The sequence below is a fragment of the Rhynchophorus ferrugineus genome, unplaced genomic scaffold, assembly GCF_030347505.1.
Source record: "Rhynchophorus ferrugineus isolate W39M unplaced genomic scaffold, kcgeb_rfMv2 rfM9, whole genome shotgun sequence".
Classification (NCBI taxonomy): Eukaryota; Metazoa; Arthropoda; class Insecta; order Coleoptera; family Curculionidae; genus Rhynchophorus; species Rhynchophorus ferrugineus.
Window position 1 is genome coordinate 10,104,074 of NW_027472588.1, and position 24,446 is coordinate 10,128,519.

General features: G+C 29.9%; 1 protein-coding gene across 3 annotated transcripts; it reads right to left on the minus strand.

Annotated features, from left to right (window-relative positions):
* Positions 1-1,189: 1,189 nt before the first annotated feature.
* On the minus strand, positions 1,190-24,342 carry LOC143201906 (inactive hydroxysteroid dehydrogenase-like protein 1). 3 transcript variants are annotated; one of them, XM_076413107.1, is made up of 7 exons: positions 24,158-24,342; positions 15,535-15,705; positions 8,979-9,101; positions 5,999-6,109; positions 3,740-3,960; positions 1,595-1,822; positions 1,190-1,537 (listed from the first exon to the last, which is right to left on the minus strand). In XM_076413107.1, exons 2-7 carry the CDS (start codon positions 15,698-15,700, stop codon positions 1,436-1,438), a joined length of 951 nt encoding a protein of 316 aa, XP_076269222.1. In that variant the 5' UTR covers positions 15,701-15,705; positions 24,158-24,342; the 3' UTR covers positions 1,190-1,435. The 3 variants fall into 3 exon arrangements, with proteins under 3 accessions (XP_076269222.1, XP_076269221.1, XP_076269224.1); XM_076413106.1 differs by lacking the exon at positions 24,158-24,342 and adding an exon at positions 19,701-19,839; XM_076413109.1 differs by lacking the exon at positions 24,158-24,342 and adding an exon at positions 17,689-17,772.
* Positions 24,343-24,446: the final 104 nt, after the last annotated feature.

Here is a 24,446-nt window from a genome sequence, read left to right on the forward strand (position 1 = left end):
CAAGACAATCATACAATACTATTTGAAAAAAGTAACTCAACTCCATTAAATCAAAATATCTGCATCACATTTACTTTGGAAAAATAATTATTATAAGTTAAAAATAAATAAGGAAAGTATTTCATATAGATGTGTTTTCATCAGACCTAAGCACTGTGAGCTGAAATATTTTAGACCTCATTATAAACATATTACCAAGTCGAAGAACTAGTCCGTTAGCTAATGGTCATTTGGGGTACCTTAGTATGACCAAGAAATAGTTAAAGAAATTATATGCATGGAGAATATGTATTTGAAATGATTCTTAAAGCTTTCGTAGATTTCGATTTAAGATTGTTAGTTGTTTGCCTAACATTAATAACGCAGAACATGTAATGCGAGTATATTATGTTTATTGATAGTTTGGCATACGATCACGTATTTATAAAAGATAAGATAATGGAAGAGACATCATCAATAAATCATTTTAACTGATTTACTTTTGCGTAATTTCATTGCCCAAGATTCACCTCCAACACTATATTGAAACAAACATCAAACAAATAGATTTTATTGATGATTTTTTAATCAAATTGTTGATTTTGGTATCTACTGAGAGCTAGATGCAGAAAGTTTTAAGCATCTGTATGCAGGTTCTTCTTCGCATCACTTGGCTTAGACTTGCTAATCAGTAATCTTGATTTCACACATATTAACCAGGTTTTTTATTCAAATTGTTTATATTTTGTATCACCTGAGAGTTAGATGCAGAAAGTTTTACGCATCTTTAAGCAGGTTCTCATCAGCGGATATTGAAGCGCAGCCATAATATGACCGAAATTATTTTAAACAATTTATGTGGCACAAAAACAACTACTTGGATTAGAACATCCTTACTAAAAGTTTAAGTGTTTAATTTCGAAGGTTCAGGAAGTCGAAAAAACTTTTTTAAAACATCTAATACAATTTATTTCTTGATTTTTTTGACCAAAGTTAAAAACGAAAATCGTATTTCTTGTTTGTCAAACGAATGTATATGAATACTTAACCTCACAAAAATCAGATTTAGAAATACCGTAGCGATTTAAATTAGACTCCTATTTTGACCCATAGTAGCTTCCTAAATATAATGCATTGTGTGTTGTCTATATTTTTGATGGATTTGATTTCGAATTTGTATTAAGATTATTGTATATTAGAATAAAATATATTATTAATTACATCAACGAATTCATGTCTTTTATTGTATCATTCAAATCATACAAACATTATTAGGTCACTACTTGTTAGCAACTATCTATATTATCTATTTAATATAAATATCAACATTAATAGTTGTTACAATACATCACATTTTTACAAATATAGGTTGCTTGTTTAATTTTGTACATCAATTATTTCAGCAATATTTTTTGTAAAAGTTATTATAATAATTTAGTAATAATTTATATCAAATTTAACGCTTCAGCGCCTGCATGTATTCTTCCCTAAACAAGGAGTTCATATATCCACCGATGTAGGTCCTGATTGCTTCTGGTGGTAGTTTCGTGAAAAATGTCTAAAATAAAATTCAGTTATCATCCAATCAGATCTTTGGTTTACTGAAATCACTAACCTGTATACCATGGGCCCAGTAACCAGTGGTATCGTCCAGAACTCCCAACATCGAAACTGCATACTTGGCGTAATTTTCCGGATCAGGTACGAATAAGCTTTTTCTATATATTTTATCACTAAAATGATTCATCTTAGTGGCTACGAACATCGGAGCCAAATGTTGTATCGTTAATCCTCTGGAGGCATACTCGTGTTGCAAGGCCTTGGTGAAACTTTTAACGTACGTCTGAAAATATTAAAATGAAATATTAGTACAATTTTGATTTTTATAATGATGATATGGCGAAGGTGCATTTAATATAAAATTTTATGAACAGATTAAATTTTACACTAATAATTAGTTTGTGTATTTCCTGTCAATATAAAAATCTTAAATATAGAATTTGAATAATTTGTATTTCGTATTAGAAGCCAGTATTTCCATTTTACGAAGATTTGTGTTTATACTAGATATTTTAAAATTTGCTTAATTACAACATTTGAAACACAGCATCTGTTGTACATTGTATATTTAGAAAATTATTTTGACAGTCGGAAATGAATAATATCAACTCACACAATTTTTTATATTTATTTAATACAATGTATGTTTGGACCCAAATATTTAGGACTAAATGGCGAAGGTAAAAAATAAATTGTTTTATTAATTATACCAGAAATAAAAATAAAAGTAATAGTCGTACTATAAAAACAGCTGTCTTAGTCATGAATGATCAATGATAAAACTGTGATGTTGATTGCTTTAATAGCAAATTTCGATTTTTAATTTTGCGAATTTGATAAGATTTGATATTCAATGGTATAAATTCAGAGTTGGGTTTACTCATTCGAGATTTTGGTTTGTCAGAGGAGAAGATGGAACTTTTATGGCTAGGGCTACAGTAATGCAGTTCTGAAGAATGATGAAAAGGGCAGGGGAACTGATTCTTCGTAGATCAAATCACTTGGCAAGCTCTTTTTCAACATTTCACAATAAAAATGTTATTAAAATGAGAATAATCGCAATGTAAATACTGTTTGCGTATGTAATTAATATTTATATTGAGCGTGGATAAAAGTCTTAAATATATAATTTAATTACATACCGGAAAACCTATGAGAATAATTTGTATTTCGTATTAGAAGCCAGTATTTCCTTTTTAGGAAGATTTCTGTTTATACTAGATATTTTAAAATTTACTTAATTACAACATTTGAAACAGCATCTGTTGTACATTGTATATTTAGAAAATTATTTTGAGAGTCGGAAATGAATAATACTCAATTCACGCAATTTTTTGTATTTATTTAATACAACGTATGTTTGGACCCAAATATTTAGGACTAAATGGCGAAGGTAAATTAATAAATTGTTTTATTAATTAACAATTAAACAGCTGCCTTAGTCATGAATGATCAATGATAAAACTGAAAAAAATCTAAGTTTGATTATTTTCTACTTTTTAGTGAGCTCCTTATTTATTTCCTGAAGTCGGTTCAATTTTTTTGTTAAAAATATTTTATTTTTCTCTTTTTAGTGTTAAGGAACGTTTCAGGCCCTGGGGTCCGCTACCTAGTCTAGGTGATTTGACAAATGGTCCAGTTAAACTAGAACAAAAAAATTTGCTGCTGTGTTGGGATTCGAATCCGCGACCTCCGCGTGTGAGCTAAACGTTCTAACCATTACACGATAGAAACATTTGCCTCCAATGTTTCTACGAGGGTTCATACGATATGGTAATTGCTTAAAAAGTAAATTGACTGATTATCTGAATAATGTATATTTGATTATTTTAGATAAAAATATGTGAAAACATTTTACGTGCCTTTAAAATTTGAGGCTTTTCCTCGATTTAACTTCCTCCTTTTCTGAAGTCGGTTAAAAGCAGTTTTTGTAACTCATCTAAATGGTGAATGCGTTGGTTAAATAAATGGCGAATGCGCTAAATATAAAAGCGAATTAAATGTTCCTCAATAAACACAGGATATTAAACGATTTTCTGCGTTGATAACTGTATTGTGTAAAAATCACGCTCTTAGACCTTTTTGTCTTCTTATTGGGCAACCCGCAACGATTTATCTTGCTTCATTCAATCGGCCGGTATTTGCGTCACATCTCGATTTCTAAATAACCATGGCTAAACGTTATAAAGAGTATACTTACTTTTGTTGCCGCGTACACCGTCATTAACGGTAAAGGTTGCAGCTCAGATCCGGATGAGACGTTCACGATCGCTCCCCTGCCGTGTAATGCCATGCCTTCGATGAAAGCCTTGCACATCAGCGTCACGGCACCGACGTTGACTTTGATGATGTCCCACAGTTCCTCTTCGGGGACCTCACCGAGATACATGGGATAGTCGTACTGTTTGCCGACATTGTTGACTGCGAAATATAATCGAGCATGAATCGCTAATTTAATTTATGAGTGTACATAACTGTATGTTAATTTTAAAACTCTTTAAACTGAATAAAGTCCTTTGTAAAGGCATACAGCTTAAAATTGCAAGATAAATATGTATTCTTGAATGTTATTGAATTAAAATTGCTGTAGCATCGTTTAAAATGGTTGAGATCGAATACAAAAGGTTTCAAAATAATGCTTATATTAAGACGTTTGTTATAATTTAAATAGTTATTATATATAGTTCCTGCAGAGGAAAAAGAAGGAAGCAAGTACATGGGCAAAAAGTAAGATAAAAAATATAGGTCGAATACCTCGAGATATTTTTCAAACAAAAATGCGCCCTCCACTGGAAGAATATTCTCATTAAATTTGGAGATATTAGACCAATAGAAATCGCAAGGGAAATAAAAGAAAACATTAACTCTAATGAGGAGCCTATATTTAAGTTGATTGCAGGAGAGATTTTAAAGCAGTTTCATGGCAAAGCAGTTGTACCACTTACGCATATAATTAATGTTTCTTTTAGACTAAAACATGTGTCTTAAATATGTTAGTGTAACACGGACAGTCTCTCAATGAAATCTCACAATCCAATCTGCTTATTGCCGGTAATTTCCAGATTATCTGAAATAAATATATTCAAATGACTGAAAACACTAAGAGATGATAATAACATAATCCGAGTTAATCAGACTTCAGCGAGAAACATTTAGCTATAGATCAAATATGTAGGATTACGGAAAGGAAAGAAACATAAAGAAAGAAGAGTCTGTTTTATCGTGTTCTTCCTTTTCATAGATACGAGGAGCTTAATTATAAATTAAGCAAGGTATTACCTAGACGGTTAGCGGAATTGTTAAAATTTTATGTTTCCTATGAAGAGTTTTCAATGTTAAACACGAGGATATGGAAAGAAATAAAAGCAGGAGTTCTGCAGATTAGTATGTTGGCACTGCACGGTCCTTGATGTATCTACATCGTTTCTGTCCGTGACTTGCGGCAGCAATAGTAGTTATTGAACAGAGTACAATAGCTACTATTGCTGACGACTTTGCTATAATAGATTGATGTAGAAACCATGAAGCAGCAATGAAATTACAGGAGTTAGTAATTAAAATTGGAAAAACAATTTGACCCAGCCATTGAGAATCATTTTGAATGAGACTATATCTGTTCAAGTTGATTTTACACATAAAAGAAATGAACATAAGTGAAAGAAGGTTTCATGGAGAAGAATATATAAAGAGTTATTAAATATATAATAAGAATGTATTGGCTCTGCCCTGTCAACATTATACAGTACTGCTGCATAAACAAAGTCTTATGTTTACATATATGAAGTTGTACCAAGAGAAGCAATCTGGACATAATTCAGTGGTCTCAAAAGAAAGTATTGAGGAGTGATGTTAACGCCCCATGGTATTTCAGAAATAGTAATCTCCATAGGAGTTTGGTAATGAACCAGCTCATTAAACTTTACCAGAGTCATAACCAAGGACTTCATTCACCATGTCAATGTCGAAGTAAGCTGTCTTCTTGACAGCGAGAATCGGACAAGATGACTGATGAGGATTAATCCTTTTAAGATCAGATCCGTTCTAATATGGCGTTGGAGCAAAAGCATAGCATAGTGCTAGTATATCTGTTATTATTAATAAAAATAACTTAAGTATTTTTCAGTATTTTTTATTTGTAATAAATTATGACTGCATAATATTACTCAACAAACAAATTATTATTCAGATTAAATCTAGAATGTTAATAATGCCACTTATTTAAAAAAAGAATATTCTCTTTAAGAAGCAGTTATTGGTATTTTATTTACAACATACAATACACGCAATTTATTGTGTGATGCAATGAGACTGTTGTGTTTGTTAGAAGGATAAAATCCAAGAATCAATTAAAATAAGATATAATAGCCGTTGATTGTTGTGTTTTATAAATGACAGCCCGAATAGTTTATGAGTGAGTTAATATTGGCTTGCAGAAAACCAGTAATTGAAAATAACTTACCTAAAATGCCAATAGGTAGTTTACCCACTTCCTCTTTTACAAGGTCAACTGCCTTTTTTCCTAAGGAAAAGTCCGCTTGGATGAGTTTGATTTTCACTCGGTATAAATTTTCTAAAAAATGAATTAACTTATTGATTGGAAAATATTTCTAGATATAGAAAATAATTTCTATAGCTATCGATAAAATCGAATGCAATATTGGATTATGTAACTGTTTGTTGTGGTTTTGTTATAATGACGTGGTAATTTTACATTATCTATCAGCACAGAATAATTCTCATTATTGGCCAGGAAAGGCGGAAGTAGATTTTTAACACCATCTGGAAGGTATGGTTCGATTTAATGAAACGCTGGAAAGTTCTCGCTACCTCTTTTTTGTTGAACAGGTGGCATTATTTCAATAATAATATAAGCAAGTGCAATATATATTGTTTTCTATTGAATACGATTCGTTTCTTAATACTTCTGATGGCGAGATATTTTGGCTGCAAGAATATTTCTTTCTAGTGTCGGTTTTTATTTGTTTGTATTGTGTTTAATTGCATTTTAATGTCTCTTGAATTTTTTCAATTGTTGTCAACCAATGAAGGAAGTGGTTCTTGACAACAATGGTTTCCCAAGTTATTCTTGTGTTTAACATGGATCAGATTCGCATCTTGGATGATCACATTTTTGTTTAAGTTTTAATAATTGTATATTCTATAATTTATCATTCTATAGTATATAGTACAAACATTAGATTAGTAATGTTATAAATTCAGAACAGTTCTAATATATCACATTTAGATATAAAAATAATTTATAAGTAACACCTTTACAAATAGCAATACGAATATAATGGAAGTGTTTTTAAATTAAAATTACATTTTGGGATTCAGAATGTTTGAGGTTGTTCTTTTAATGTCAAGCTGAAACAAAAATAGTAAAACACTGTATATGATTTGTTACTACTTATATAAGTATAATTATACTAGCATAGAAAAACGTTAATTGATTATTTTATGGCTTAGAAACAGATGTTAAAACTTGGTGTGTGTCTCATTCTTAACTGTGGATCATCTCCACTAGTAAAGTGTGAAGGATCATATAATTATATTAATTTATGATGACTACTTTATTATTAATACATTTTATGTGTATAGAGAGTATTACGTTTTTCAATAAGTTCTTTAAAAGAGATTAGGTCTTTAGGTGTGATGATGCTGATCAGGCATCGGTGATTTAGGACTTATTATTGTAACCTTTTAGAACCAAACATTCCTTAAATATTATTTACAAACTAATTATTTTCTATCAATTATCGAGCTCACACCACTCAATAGAAAATATATTTAAAAGGCTATAAATTAAAATACAAGATTTTTCAACATCAACAAGTTGTGATCCTATAAGTAGAAGAATCCTTAAAAGAAGTCTGTAGGAATTATATTAAGAAATAAACTAATGTATAGTCTAAATCTGCACTTTTGTCTCCACGAATTTGGACGATATAATATTCTATATGGCACAACAATATATTTATTTTAAATGAAAAAATTGTCGCTGAATCAAGTTATTGCGGTATAGTAAAAGCCTATAGGACCTATATCACTGTTGCCAGTAATATCTAAGGTTTTTGAAATCCTGTTGAAAAGAGCAAAACCGATCATAGAGAGAAAAAATGTTATTGAAAAAGCCTGTTTGTAAAAAAGTATGCTCAGCTATATTCTTAGATGTAGCACAAGCCTTCGATAAGGGTAAAGGCCTTGTTCATAAAGAACAGAAAATGTTACCAGAATACATACCGAACTATTAAAATCGTACATTACAACCAGAATGTTTAGAGTCAAATAAGAAGTTTACACTACAATAGAAAAAGCTAAAGCAGGTATACCACAAGGAAGTGTATTAGGACCAATACTTTATCTACTCTACACTTGGGATATACCACAAATGGAGAATATTACGATTGCTACATGTGCTGATGATACTGCGATTATAGCTGTCGGAGACAATAGTGAAGAAGACTCACGAAAATTACAAGAGGCAAGTAACTATATAAATACTTTTGACAGAAGCTTGGAAAACAAAAATTAATGACCGTACAAGCACCGATAACATTAAATAATACTGTCATTCCATATAGCAACAACGCTAAATATCCCGGAATGAATCTTGATGCAAAACTTCGCTGGAAGGAACATATAAAGAATGAAAGAAAAGGATTGGAATTGAAATATAGGAATATGTACAGACTAATTGGAAGAAAATTATAATTATCAGTACATAATAAATTGCTATTAAATAAGCAAATACTTAAACCTATATGGATATTCGGAGTTCAATTATGGGGATGATCTGCAAAGAGAAACATAAAACAAATACAAATATTACGGAACAAAGTCCTAAGAGATATTGTGGGCACACCCAAATACTATAGGACTGATTACCTACATCGAGACGTTCAGATACCCACAGTCACTCAAGAAATCAAGATAACTGCAAGGGGGCATGAGGAAAGATTCCATTCTCACGAGAATATTGACGGATTACAGCTTTTGGATACCACCAGAACAGGACACAGACTCAAAAGAATCAAACCATCTGATCATGTGTAGTGTTGTGTAGTGAGGTGCATATAATAAAAAATACAGCAGCGACATGTATAAACATTATTTCAACAGAGACTGAGATAGGGCCGATGGGTCCTTCTAGTTATATACCTAGTTTTAAGTTATCATAAAGACAAATTGTAGATTAGTCGGCAACGACTAGTAACAATGTAAAGATTAAATAATAATAAAAAAATAGTTATTGCGGTTGACATTTATACATTTAGCAATTTTTTAGGTATATTTGGAAGCTTTAAATTCTTAATGCTGTTCATGATATCAGCTTCATGTATTTTAATTTAAAGGTCAGCAATAAGGAACATCATATTAATATATTATAATTAATATTAATAAATTAGGAAAGATTATCTATAATTTACTGAACTTACCTATTTCCCTTTGAGTGTTTTGCAATTTCTCCAAATTCCTGCTTACTAGGATTAGGTTTAGTCCGCGTTTCGCTAACTCTCTCGCATATGCCTTACCAATTCCATCTGTCGAACCAGTAACCACTAGAAAAAATATAAGCCGGTATGAGATTTAATGTAAACTGTGTAAATTAACAGAAAATATGGCCTGTTTTTTAATGTAATAAATAAAATTAAACATTTCTTAATTGGTTTTGGATTAATTGGTATTAAAAATGCGCTTTGAAAGTATGTCTCTTTAACATTATTTTGTTTTAACATTGTTTTTTTTTATTCGTATTCTAGCCATTCTCGTAATAATTCTAATTGATATACATTTTGTTTATATATTTATATATGATATACAAGTTTTGTAACCAGAATATTTAGTATATTTACAATAATCATTCGTTTATTAGTTTTAAATTCTTTTTTAAAACTATTTTACTGAAGAGTTTTACTGTTCTTGTATTGTTAATAGGTTGAAGGGTTTTATGTAATGTATAATTAATTAATAAGGTAGCGTTTTGTAAAATAAATTCTCTTTGTATAATTTTATATAGAAAATAATTTACTGAAGTGATCTTCTACTCTATTATAATAACAGGTCAATTGAAAAGTCCCTGGTCTACCATAATAAAACACGTTTTTTGCTAAAATTAGATTTTTTTATTCAACATAATTCCCTTCAAGAGTGATACACTGATTATAGCGACCCTCCAACTTTTTGATACCATTTTTGTAGTATAATTTGTCCTTTGCTTCAAAATAGGCCTAGATTTCGTCAATCACCTCTTCATTCGACGAAAAAATACGGTCGATGAGGAAGCAATTTGAAGCCCAATTCATAGATTTTTGACACGCTGCATTGTTTTGGTGAAGCAGCACTTTCTTTTTATTCAAATGCGGCCGTTTTTCGGCGATTACATCCTTCAAACGGTCTAATAACGCTATGTAATTGTTGTTGATGTTCCTTCCTTTTTTAAGACAGTTAATGAAAATTATTCCATGCGCATCCCAAAATACAGAGGCCATAACCTTGCCAGCCGACTGTTGCGTTTTCCCACGCTTTGGAGCGGGTTCATCTTGTGCTGTTCACTCGGATGATTGTCGATTGGACTTCAGAGTGAAACGACGGAGCTATGTTTCATCCGTTGCCACATATCGATGCAAAAAATCGGTTTTATTACGCTTGATCATCTTCAAACACTGCTCCGAATTATCAACTCGTCTTTGTTTTTGGTCTAAAGTGAGCTCGCGCAGTACCCACTTTGCACAGAGCTTTCTCATACACAAATATTCGTGAATGATATGATCTACACTTTCAGTTGATGTCTTTAGAGTGTCTGCTATTTCATTAAGTTTCAATCTACGCTCATTCAAAACCATTTTGTGGATTTTTTAAATGTTTTCATCGGTAATAACCTCTTTTGGGCGTCCACTGCGTTCGCCGTCTTCGGTGTTTATTTCACCACGTCTAAACTTAGCATACCATTCCTTGATAGTTGATTTTCCTGGGGCAGTATCCGGAAACTCGGCATCAAGCCAAGTTTTTGCTTCAACTGTATTTTTTCCCTTCAAAAAGCAATATTTTATCAACACGCGAAATTCCGTTTTATCCATTTTTTTCACAATAACAAAAGTTGCTTCACTCAAAATGTTTTAATTCACAAAGTAATGATCCGACAGCTGTCAAATTTATATACGCATCTTTTGAGGGTTAGGGCTAACTAAAAAATGAATTTAATTTTAATTGTGCTATCTATGTGTCAGGTCGGGGACTTTTTAATTGGCCTGTTAAAATATCTCTTTATCTAGCGGCTTTTATGTAGATACAGTAGCTTATAGCAAGCTTATTTGAGTATATTCTATACCTGTTATGTTGTTTCATTTTGTCCGAAAGATAATAATAAGTAATAGCTAGCAATGGATCAGTAGTACATCCTTTCAAACGTCCTCTCAATTTCATTTTAAATAAACTTTTTCTTATATCCAAACAATAAAATCTACAAATTAATTTCAACATCTAATACATTAGATAACACCGTATATGTAAACAGAAATAACCTTGTAATTGGTAACAGTATTTACCACAATCATCATTACACTTTCTAATTATTTTTTCTTACAAACAGAAAGAGAACCATAAAATTATTTTTACCACGTTCATTACTAACTAAAAAAAATAGCTAAACGTTTTATGTAATTTAATTTTCTTATGTTTCAAATTACATAAAGATATTTAATAATATAACAAGAATTAACAAGATACGGTTACATGAGTTTTAAGAATTAACGTTATGCATTGCATGTCATGTCATACATACTATTAAACTTATTTTTATTATAATTAGATCATATTAGGCTAAATTTGTGTACTTTTAACAATTACTGTACTTATTTTATACAGTGAAACTTTTCTTTTTTTAATGGAAAAGCGATGTTGAGTATTAATTTTTATCCTAATTTAAGTAATGATGCCATCATTATACGTCTAATCTGTTAAAACAACATATTGTTTACTCATATTACTTGAATTTATTGTTACAAAACTGTAATGGGGTATTTTTTTTTCCAACTAATTTTAACTAATTTCATATATAATTATAGTGAGGGTACTATTTAAAATTCAATGGCGGGTTTTGTATATTAATATTATTTGAATTTATTTTTATATAAATACAATGGGGATAATAAAAATAGTAGACATATGGTTTTACTATGGGTTTTCCAAGAAAATTATTTAATATAATTCATGGATGAGTGATGGAGGACTTCCCTTTTAAAATTTAATACTGAGTCTTCTGATTCTGATTCACGAAAACAATCTTTTTCTTTCTACCAATGAGACTCCTATTTTTACATATTCGTTCATCCCACAGAACCAGGAAGGTCCCTTTTAAACACCCAGCAGTAGTCTGTTATCATTGAGATGCTCCATTTTCCATTTCTTTAATGTCCTGGTGAAGTCATGGTGAAATCATGGTGTAGTCGTTGTGAAGCAAAGCTGCTATAGGGCTTCTTCTTTTCTTTTCTTCTATAAAAACAATCCTGCCGAAGAAAATCCCCAAAATTCTGACGTCCTGGATTTTTCTTCCATGATATCGGATGGAGCCTGATACAGTTAGAATTGCCAAGGCCAGAAATACAGTAGTGTCATTATTCTTAATGACATCACTTTCTGTCATATCGAAGTCGAAGATTTGTTGCAAGGAAAATAAGAATAGTTATTTTTTAAAATAATCCATTAAAATTAAATATTTTACCTAAAAACCTCCAAGTATTTCCTTTAATTATTTAAAATGTTAAGGTTTTGTCATATGTATTAAACGTACGCATAATTTCAACATTATCAACGATTTCTCTTTCTATATTTTTTCCTTCCATTTTAAACCGCTAATTATACAAATAATTGAAGCAAAAAGTGCACTTTTATGTATTGCATCTAAATTACCAACTGCACTGTAGTGCCTAGCTATTTTAAAATTAGCGTTAGCATTTTACTCATGATTTAGTAACGTAGCGTTCAATACATGTTATTTAAATAAACGAAAGTTGTTGGTAATCATAAGACACAAAAATTACCATATATTCTGATCGACACTTTTATTATCTTAATCAGATTTAATTTTTCATTTTATAGCGTTACTCTTTATTATAATTTTGGTAATTGTGGAATAGGGTTTAAAAATTGGAATATTATTTTATGTCGTAAGTGTGATTTACTCTGATCAAAATATAGTAAGACTTTTGATATGAAATGAAAATTAGTTAAAGGTGGCGCTTTAGTGAGTTCACTTCACTGTTCATAAGGTCACACCAACGTGGTTAAGGTTAGGGAGAAGTGCTTTTTATATAAAAATAATTAAATTGTTTTATGAGATTAGACAAAATTGTTCAGTAATAATTGAAAGTGCGAGTTGCGAAGTACATTCATCAAAGCGATCTATATAGAAATTGATGGTATTCCCTATGTCATCCTCTCCACAACTAGCTATCCTAGCTCATAACTAAGCTGTTTATTCAGTTTGTGGTATAATCAGACATCTGATAGAGTGTGACATAATTAAATGTTTGTAAATGTCGCGAAGTATCAATGTTGTTTGAAAAGTATTAATCTTTGTTGACAGCTTAAGTTTGTGTAAGGAATTCATCATGAATTTAATATATTGTCATTAAATTAGACATAATTGTTGAAAATACCAGAAATACTTGTTGAAAAAGTCGAATATCGGAGCTAATATTAGTTAAAATTAGTTGCAAAAATAACAAAGGACATGATGTGCGACATATAATTTGAATTCTTAGAGATCGTGTAATCGTGTCTTGTTAATTCCTGTAAAAAATTAGTAATTTATAATTTGTATCATAAGAAAACTAAATTATGTAATAAGAATGACAATTGTTTTTTAAATAAATTTATGTTGTTGGTTGAGAAATTAGAAAGCGCGCGTTCTGTTACAATATGTGATAATTAGACAATTTTAATTATTTTAACATTTTCCTTTTGCAAATTTTATTGACTTTTTATTAAACGAATCTTTCAAACATGTGAAATCGTACTAAATAGAGAATCATCTCAGCCTGGACAAAGGTTTATAGAAAACAAATTGTCGCCTATTAAATATTTTCTTATTTAAATTAACGATCAGTTTCAGATTTCAGAAATTAATATGAATAGTAACAATAATTAGATTTTCCAGTTGCAATTTACATGTGTTTCTCTACTAATTTTTCATTTGCAATGAATGCCAAAAACCTTTTTTTTATATTTTAACCTTATATATATATAATATATATATATATATATATATATATATATATATATATATATATATATATATATATATATATATATATACTTTTATCTATGTTTATCCAAGTTTGTGCAACGGGAAGGAATTTTATAACTATATGGCTTAAGTGGACTTGGTCTTACCAAGAAATTTCTTTCAACATTTCTAAAAAAATTCCATTACATTCAAGTTCAAGTCGTTTGAGTAAAATGATTCGGAGAAAATGCACAGGTTTACGGAAACACAACTCATGACTGTTGTATTACGAAAATGCAATGCTAATCCTAATAGAATGCTTGTTAATTTTTTGAAAAAAAATATCATTAATTATGTGTAAGCCTCTATATTCCGCAGACATAGCATATTAACATTACATATTATGTAGATAAAAATTATAAAATGTAAAGAAATAGTGAATAAAACTAAAAAGGGTTTTGTAGATTAGAAGAAACGCTGGCCTAAGTTCGAGTTATAAGTAATATATTACGCAGATTACTTTGAAATGGATAAGACTAAAATAAAGATATTCCTTCCAAAATAACACATATTCTCGTTATTTCTTGAGCAAGTCTCATAAATAATTTCTAAAAAATCGAAAACTTATACAACTTCATTCGTTCCAATAACAAATTCAATTGTTGACTTCTGAAAATTGTTCTTTTACTAACCACAATTATTGTCAATTTTCGTTTCGTATTTTTAAATGAGATTTTTAACCGAATACCTCCTTTCACTAACCATAAAATTGAGATCAGTGTTGAAGCATTACGAGACAGCGTAATACGATATAAAAATTGTTAAATGGCAGGTGCAGTTTACGTTTTCTAAATACCTTTTCCTGCATAAGTATATGAAATTTTGAACTGTAATTTCAGTTATGCATTAATTGCAATTTTGGACAGTGAACTGATTTGAGATCATTAATTTTGAACAAAGAATGGCATATCTTCACGGCACTATCAAGAAGTCGAAAAATAGTTTTGAGATGGACAAGCGAATTTAGATGTTTATATAAAAAGCGCTTGATTAGATATATGTTACTACTTTTATTGCAAATATGCGAACTATAATTAAAAATCTGAGTAAATAGAGTAAAAAAACATGTGTTAAAATAATATTTACATTTTTGTGGTCATTTTACTGATACTGATCAATGGACATAGTAAAATTAATTTGTGCTAATAGCATTCAGGTTATATAAGAGCCATAAAGTTCATTAACATATACTTTATGTTTTTGACTGGTTATTATATAATTTAGTGAGTAATATAATTAATAAAAACGTGAAATAAAAGTAATTTTACTAAAATATGTAAATATAATTTTACATTTATAATTAAGTGAAATTTTTTTAAAATACATTATATGAATACCATTTGTTTCATTAGATCTTTTTTATTAATGCTCTATACTCAATTGTAATGTTTTATGAAGTGATGTAAAAAGATTTATGTGGTTTCTTGAAGATGAGAAACGCTGGATAATCGTAGCTTTACATCCAAAGATTCACACTACAAAATTGTTCTTCTGGAAGTTGCTAAAGTTATTAAACTTACATGTTAAATGTATATTTTAGATAAGAATTTGGAGGTGATAAATTTTTCTTGACCTAATGATTTAAAAAGTAACATGTCGACGAATTAGTCATATTAGGTTCTGTTTAAAGACTATTCACGTATTTCCTAGATTATGGGTCATTTGATATTTTAGAGTACTACTAATCAATATATTAAAAAACTTACATGCCCAGGATCCATATTTCTTCACCAATGAACTCTCTTCGTGTGCTAAGAACAATGGCGCTAAATAAGCCCTTATTATCTTTAGTAAGTTCCAAAATATTTCTACGAGATAATATATGGCTAGCAGGGATCCTAACAGAAGCACTATTGGAGTAACATCAACCATACTGCCTAGAACAAAGAAATAATGTATACTAGATCACAGTACCAAAAAAATATATTTATAATGAACAGTTAAAAATACGGTGCATATATAAAAATGTGTTTTTTATGTTTTAATGTTTCCTTTAATTAAAAATGCATTAAAATAAATTCGATTTCGATTAGTTTATCACGTTTTTGTTAATAAATACAAAGTGCTGATAGTGTATCTTAAAACATTTTGTTGGGGAAAAAGTAATTTCGGTTTTTTTTATGAAGCCAAAGAGTCCAAGAGTATATGGTGTTGTGGTGATGTATAACCATAATAGTCGTTGTGGTTCTCCTGATGTTTCTTAAGACTTTACTGTTAATATTTGGTTGTTTGGTTCTTTTTAGTTGTGTTTTTATGTTCTTGTTGACGATGACTAAAACATCCAGTAATAATGGTTTATAAATTGTTAAAATCATATCTTTTGGTAATATATTGTTATGATAGTTAATTATAATCCTTTTTGAGGCAAAGCAATGAAGCAAATGTCAAAGCTGAAGGTTATTTTGTTGTTTCGTTTACAAACATTTCGCGATTTACATTATCAATGCTCAGTACTGTTGATTTAAGAATGTATAAACGCGGTTAAACCCAGTTCGCTCTCCAGTTAACATTATCTGGTTTTATTGCACAAGTAGAAACGCATATTTGGAGGCGAAATGTCCTTAAGCTAGCCGTAAGAACAAGATCATAGCTGCGATATATTCGTGTAACACGTACTGTTCTCTTTTACTTTTAATTCTATATAAATAGTCGACTTAATACATTACCTGTGAATATTCAAAATGAATATTATGCATATATAAGTTATGATATGTGAAGGATTTAAGGTAAAAATAAAGTATTTATAATTAATTTTTAGGAAAAAAAGTGACTTTTTAAAGGGCGATGCATTCCTTTAAATACACAGGGCCATATAATCATTCAGACATCAGTCGTGTGATATAACACTTTCTTCCTAAAGATATGTCCGAAGAGATAATCGTCAGGGGAGCTTATAGTTGTAATTAAATTATTTGTAATGATTATCGACTTTATCTTCATTCGCCAATTTCGCTTTAGTGATTTTTCGTGGTATACTCTTCCATTGTACGAAATAACTTCCCAATTCCAATAATCTACGAGTGAGCTTTGGTAGCTGTACACTTTGAACTGTAAGCATCTGTCCAAATTTTAGTAGACTCTGTTAGTTCGCAGCAGATTCACTCTGCTGTTGATGGCCCTACACCATGAACTGTGATGATTATGGCAGGAATACATGGACTAAGGATGTTATTCAAAGCTTGTATGCTCGAATTTCATTGAAATATTTTATAGTTAGTGTTCTTTGAGCACCATCAATCCATCTCTTTTGATCTTACAGCTTCATTTTTTTGTCAGAACTTTACTGATCTACACAAAAGAATGCTTCGAGTAACTACGAAACGATTGTTGGTGTTGTTATTGTTGTTGTTTTGTGTTGTGCCATGATGAAGTCTACTCTCATTTCTCTTTTTATCATCCTGTCCATTTTTGTTACTCTTCTCGCTCTTCAGTTATTTAGTTTCAGCTGCCTGGATCTGGCTTTTACTTTTTTTTCATAATAGCCATATTTTGTGGTCCAATGTTATTATTGCTCTATACACTTTTTGTTTTATTCGATATCATTTTTTGTTAAGAAAGTTGTTATTATTGGTGAAGTATAACTATAGACATACAAAATATAGAAAAGGAGGCATAATAACTGCTTTGTACCCAAGAGTAGACATGTGATCAAAAATAGCAGCCAATAAGGAAGGAAAATGAGGGTATAGAAGAGACAAAAATTGAGATATTGGATAATGTAGTAAGAAAAAAACGAAGTAGTCTATTTTTTATCTCATACTTGATTATAAAGGATGGAACCTATTGTAACTTATAGTAGCTATCACTGTAACATTGACTTTTTCTGAAATGGAAAAAAAATAGATTTATAAATTACTTACCGATATAAATAAATACTTTAACCGATAAATATTAGCGACTGATACTGGCGGAAGTAAAAATTGAACTGATATGAATTAACTGATTATACAATTAGATGTCGTAAGGTTAGGCGGTGACTTAAACATTTATTCTGATTAGGTATTGTTTGTAATTTGCTTCCTAAATAAAGCGTGAGTAAACACTTTAATTATTTGTTTTATTACAGGTCGGTTTAGTTTATTTTAAATACATATTTTGTTTATAATATATGGGACAAAATATATAACAGATAACTAAATAATTTTTTATCATATTTGCAGAGATAACCTCAATAACTTAATAATAGCGTATATTCGAATTGTAAAGGTCAAGTGATTGTAAATGTGAAGATGTTATGAAATTATACAGCATGTTCCATTTGAAGAATAACATTTACGAAATAATTTGGCTTTCGATGGTCAGTGATACCTGACACATATTTAACATCTGTTTAATTTATTTGCGATTTTAGTTTGTTAGTTCTAAGGATTGCGAATGTTTTGGTATATTTTGGTAATGGAACTCCAGACAGAGAGATTTGTAATTTCTACATTTTTAGGTTTATCAATCAGGTTTTATGTTCTATTTTTAATATTTTTTAAGGTTATTGCATGTATTCTGGTACTTTTTTACTTTAAAATGGTATTCCAATCTTTTTTGCTCAACTTTTTCCTATCTTTTTGGAAACTTGGTGATACCGTGTCGAAAAAATGATGTTGGTTTGACGGCGATCCCATCATCAATCCATTTTCGCCCATTTTCAGCATTTTGTAATCGTGTTGCTGCCAAAGTATGCTGAATCGATCTGAACAAGTGGTAATCAGAAGGCGCTATATTTGATGAATACTCTGGGTGTGGCAGAGTTTCATTCCAGCTGCACGGCTTTTTTGCCATAATACGTCATTAAACTTTTTCATTAGCTTTTAGCAGTTTAAAAATACCGACTTTGCTCATTCCATCATATAGACAACTAGAGTTATGGCTATGAATAGTCCGCTTAAGAGTCCGCAGATTTTTTGCGCTTGGGGATACGGTACTTTAAAAAGTACTACTTTAAATGGATATCATCATCATCGTCACATTTTTTTTGCTTTTGCTTTATAAGTAACGAATGCATGATGTTGAAATCATTCGAAATTGCATTTTGAGTTAATTGATGCTTTTGACTATTTCTCATCGCATGTAAACGCCTACAAACCATTGATTCATTTGAGCTGCTGAATACAATAAGCTAATTTGATCATCCAGTAAGCGTTGTGTTTATTGACATCGAATTATTTTGACCCTACAAGTCAGTATTTGTCACTATATTGAAATCACCATTTTTAAATCGTTGAAACTAAAACAGATAATTGGGATGTGAGCAGCATCATGAGAAGTTTTCAAAATGGCTTCATGGACCTATTGTCTAATTTATTTGAATCATGGTTTTTGTTTATTATATGTTAAATTGGATAAAGTTATTTTATAGAAAACTGTATATAAATTATAATAATATAATCTTCATAGTTGTACAGTACTTGACACCTAAATGATTTTTATTATATTTGCTAAGATAACCTCAATGATTTAATAATATTGTAATTAATACTGAAAAGGTCAGCTACTCATTGTAAAGGCGAAGTAGTTATGAAATTACATGGCATGTTCCATTTGAAGATTAATTTTTACGAAATAATTTTGCGTTGAGTGTTTATATATACCTGACACAAATTTAACATCTGTATACTAGATTTTCAAATTTAATTTGTTAGTTTTAGTGATGCTAATTTTTGTTAATGTTTATATTAGATGATTGATATTTTACAAGATATTGAATTATGCCGTTATAAATATCTTTTATATATGATCATGAAAAAATTGACCTAGGAATGATATATTAGGAATATTTGTAGATTTATTTAAGCATTTTTTATATATGTGTACTAGAGAATTATTATATTAATTGTATACTAATTGAAATGTGTAAAAAGTACTGAATGCCCAGACTTACCTGTCTTTTAATAACTAATATTTTGCTCACGTCTAACACTTAACATTACCATAAGGCTACTGATATGAATAATGTCTTCCAATCATAGTCAATCTAACCGCCTTCCACGATTATTTATTGTGGTTATTCTTTTATTTCGTCGTATATTTTAAGTTAGGAATTATCCCCTCTTGCAGATCATTGCTTAGGTGACTTTCGGTTTCTCTAGTTGTCTGAGTTGCACCGGGTGTTGCTGATGTTTACACTTCGCCAATCGGTTTGGATTTGCAGCGTTTCAAGGAAATCTATAGAATACATCGCGTCGTTTAAATATTGCAAAAGGAATTGAGTAAAAATTGCATTATGCATTACACGTTCGTGTTGTATGTTTTAAATCCTGTTGCGCTTTTTGTTATACTTGCCAACAAATTTCTTGACAATTTAGCTAAATATGTTAAACGAGTTATCACATTAATAAAATAGAGATAAGACTTGAATTTTATTGTATTTACAAACCATAAACCTTTTTTTTTCTCAGTGTGGTTGTACATTTCCACTTCTGGGAAGATTCTGGAGGGTCTCTCTGAAGGTTCAGCAGTAATCCCATATTATTGAGATGCTCCATTTTTCCTGGTATCTCTTTAATATACTGGTGATATCGCTCAACTTGTCTTTCATTCAAATTTGTCAAATTTTCCGGAAAGTAGTCCAGGCAGGAATAAAGAAAATGTAATTTTTGGAAATGCTTTTAACATGTTTTTGAGGATTTGTTTTGAGTTAGGGTCTCTGTCATGGCCTATATATTTGTCTATGGCCTCCTTACAAGCAATCCACCCATCTTTTTAAGGATACGTTATGGTTTTGATGATTTTCAGGTAACAATTGAATATTTAATGTCTGTTCTGATGAAGATACCCCCTTAACTTTTTCTGCTATACGACTCGAAATTACCGTTAGCAGATAGTTATATCATGTTTGATATAGGTTATATACCATTATTTTTCACTTGATTGTCACATTATTGGATAGATGTACCTCTCAAAGAATACCTAAATTTGTAGGAATTATAAATCCTAGTAAAGTATTAGGTATACCTGGTATACATTTTTGAATGGGCATGGTAGTGTTCAAGGCAACAAGACGGTCTTGTTATTGTTACGACAGTAGCGGCCTAAATTTGTATTGTGTCGAATTATCGCCAGCAATCAAGCTGCGGAAGACCAGATATTTTTTGGGATAACCTCGAAGTTGATCGTGCTCCAGACGGTGGCATAAATCAACTTTCTATTAGTCAACAGCATGCATTTCTAAACTTTAAATTTATTATTTAAACGGGTATTCTAATCTAGAAGTATGAACTTTAGGCATTTTTTCAAGCGTTATTTCAATATTTTTACTATCCGTTTTTTTACTAGATACTTATTAATTGTTAAAGAATAGATAAAAGAAAAAATGTGACAAAATTACAAATCCAAAAAGTTGATCCGAAAAGGTTGATGCAACTTTTCTAGTAATCAGAATCTAAAAAACATTTTTTTATCTAGAGAGGTGCTGCGGTCGTATAAAGTAAAAAAAAAATTTTTTACTGCCGCTTGAATAAACGAGACATTTTTATTGTTGTTTTTTTGATATTTCAGAATTTTTAAAAAATGGTCAAAATCGAGTATATTGGTCCAACAGAACTTGAATTCAATGAACTTGCCAACCGTCTCGAAAAAAATAGTCTCGCGTTTAAAGTTTCGTTTTCAGATGGCGCGGTTTAGATGCCGCATAACTTAAGGTTTGAAAATATAAAAAAAAATGGGTTTTTTAATATTTTAAAGTCTCCTTTTACCAACTATGGGTTAATCTGGACTGGACCTAAAGTTTAAAGTGGGCTCCGAACCACGGTATTCAGCATTAAGCCTATCGACTGGTGAGTGACTAACTTTAGAAATCATCCCAGAAGACATTCGGTCTTACCCAGACTGGTTACTGGCGTGACTGGGATCATTTTCCTTGTCGGATTTTACACTCTTGCCTAGAAGATTCACAAATTTTAAACAATCACAAATATAAATTTACGACGATGCCCCAGCAGGATTCGAATCCGCGGCTGTCGCAACAGTACTTTACCACTACGCCACCAAGTCGGCTAAAATAGGGTTTTTCAACTAGAATATACTTCAGAAAATAATTGAAATTTTGAAAAATCCTTTTAAGGGCATATTCTCAAAGAGCTAAACTTTATATATATATATATATATATATATATATATATATATATATATATATATATATATATATATATTAAATTTAGTTATGAAATTTTGTTTATATTTCGTGGAAAATAGTTTATTAAAATACCACTTAAAAATACCCAATTTATATTTTATATAGCTTTATAGCACAATAAAAAGTTATATTTATCTTATTATACTTAATAAACGTAAATAATCCTAGTGTAAATAATTTCTGATTAAATGTAATTGATTTATATAGATATTTATGTTCCTGCGGAAACTGAAGCCTTGGGATATGGGTACGTTGATTGACGAGTATTCACGATACACTATGACTTATATAATGAGCGATAAAAAGAAAACAGGAAAATATAGTAAAAAATGTATCGAATTAACATAAAATCACTTTGAGAAAAGACCAAAAACAATTACATTTGATCGTGAGACAACATACGTTGATGGCGTGTAAAAGTGCCTTTATTACTCGGATTCCTTATCTTTTAAAACAATCCAATTTCTTTTCTTAATCAAAAAATATATGTGATGAATACTTGAAATGTATGTTCTTGATGCCATATGACGCTTTAAATTAGTAAATATTAACTAGAAAATTATATTAGAACAAATGTTGTTTACTCCCGGTCATATTTTGTTATAAACTTTGGTACTGTTAAAGCTTATACGGAGGAATAATTTTAGGTTTAACATTTTTGTGTTACATGTGCTACTAATATATAAAATCTATGATATGAAATACGATCAAATCAAGCAACCAACAAAATAGATAAAGAAATATTTGATATTAGATAATAATTATTGATATGGTTGTGGAGATATTATGTCATTGTACTAGAGGTAATTCTAAAGGTTATTTCGTTCGTTTCGTTATTTTCTCGATCTTTCTGCAAATTTTACTGATATTAACTTACGATTCATTTCAGGTATCTTTAGGAAATGCGTCTCTTAACAAACATCGCTTAACCAAATATTACAGATAATAGGTACATTAATTTGTGCATCAATACTACAAGTGAAAGTTGTAAAGAACATTAACAGTTATAAAACAGCTTCATAGATTTTTAGTTGCTCATTTGCTGGTAAATTGCTTCCATGTGGGATATAAGACAAAACAGAAAACAGTGGATCTGCAAGGGTTAAATCAAAGGGTGGAGTGAGTAAACAAAAATCGATGAAATTTTATTTAAATATTTAGGTAAAGAAATTATTTTTTTAAGAACGTTGGTGTATTTATTGTTTTTGCTATATATATTTTAAGTTAGAAATATAAGAAATATAAAAAAAGATTAGACTAAATGAATACATAGATGAAGTAATGAAAATATGCAGGAGTTAAAATGAAACCAATTACCAATACATAGGACAAATAGCAGAAATTATGAATTGTTAACAGTAATAAGAATGAATTGTAAACAGTAACAGTTATTAACAATAATTTGTAAACATTTTAAAACAATAAAATCAAGGATTAATATAATAAGATATCTGACTATATCTGTATGCATATCTGTATGAATAATCTGCAATTATTTTGATTATTTACTTTATACATCTAACTTTTAAAAAGGCAATAGCTTATTTAATGTTTGTAAATAGACACCTTTAATATAAATGTTTAAATTGATTTATTCATAAATCCTCTGTTTTAGTATACTTAATTTTTTATTAAATATTTACATAAAGGTACTGAGAGATGATATATACTTATATTTGGTGCTCAGAAGTTGTTAGAGTTCTGAAAGTGAACATACTTATAATACTTTTGTGATAATGTTCAGTAGTACTTTAAATTGTTCCATATTTTGTTGCTTAATGAAACTTAATGGAAATTATTGTATTTAAATGCCACTTAAACAAGGTTAGTGAGTTTAGTTCTTGATATAGTTTGTATATATTTTAATATGTTACAGACATTTATTATTTTAACTATTGTTTCAATCAAATAGGCTTTCTGATCTTATATTGAAAACAAGTTTTAAAAACATATCACTTTTAAATGATTTTTTTTTACTTTCATAAACTGTGGTCGAATTAAAACCACGGGGTGATCACTAGTTGGCATAAATCTGAAGAAATTTTTAGCAAGTTTTATTCTTAAGTTATTTTAATGCTACTTTTTCTTCATAATGAGCAATAATAAATAAAATTATATTCAAATATTTAAACTATAATAATATGTCTCGATAAAAGTCATTATTTACTATTAAAACGAAATTTTTTCACTTGGTTACCACTTACCGGTTTAGGAATTGCAAAACAGTCTAAGCAGTATTTCTTTCACTAAGTAGGACATGCCAGTCTACACTACAAACATAAACAAAAGCATCCTAGGTTTATCGTTCGTTTGTCTGACCGCATCAATGAAACCCGATGCGATACGCGTTTGTTATCAATGTGCGCCAGACGCCTGGCGCGATTTGTTTAATTGATAATTGTTTCAATTTCGTGGGCCCCTGAAAAAGTCCAAAACCGTTCGCTTCCCCTCCTCGCTATGCGTTTCTTTGGAAATTACTTTCGTTTTCGACAT

Bases quoted from the DNA above. Each gene is read 5' to 3' on its own strand.
- LOC143201906 (XM_076413107.1), bottom strand. From the start codon at position 15,700: ATGGTTGATGTTACTCCAATAGTGCTTCTGTTAGGATCCCTGCTAGCC. The intron at 3,961-5,998 runs GTAAGTTATTTT...TATATTTCGCAG, and splicing joins ACTACCTATTGGCATTTTAG to TCAACAATGTCGGCAAACAG. The intron at 1,538-1,594 runs GTTAGTGATTTC...ATTTTATTTTAG, and splicing joins ACTGGGCCCATGGTATACAG to ACATTTTTCACGAAACTACC.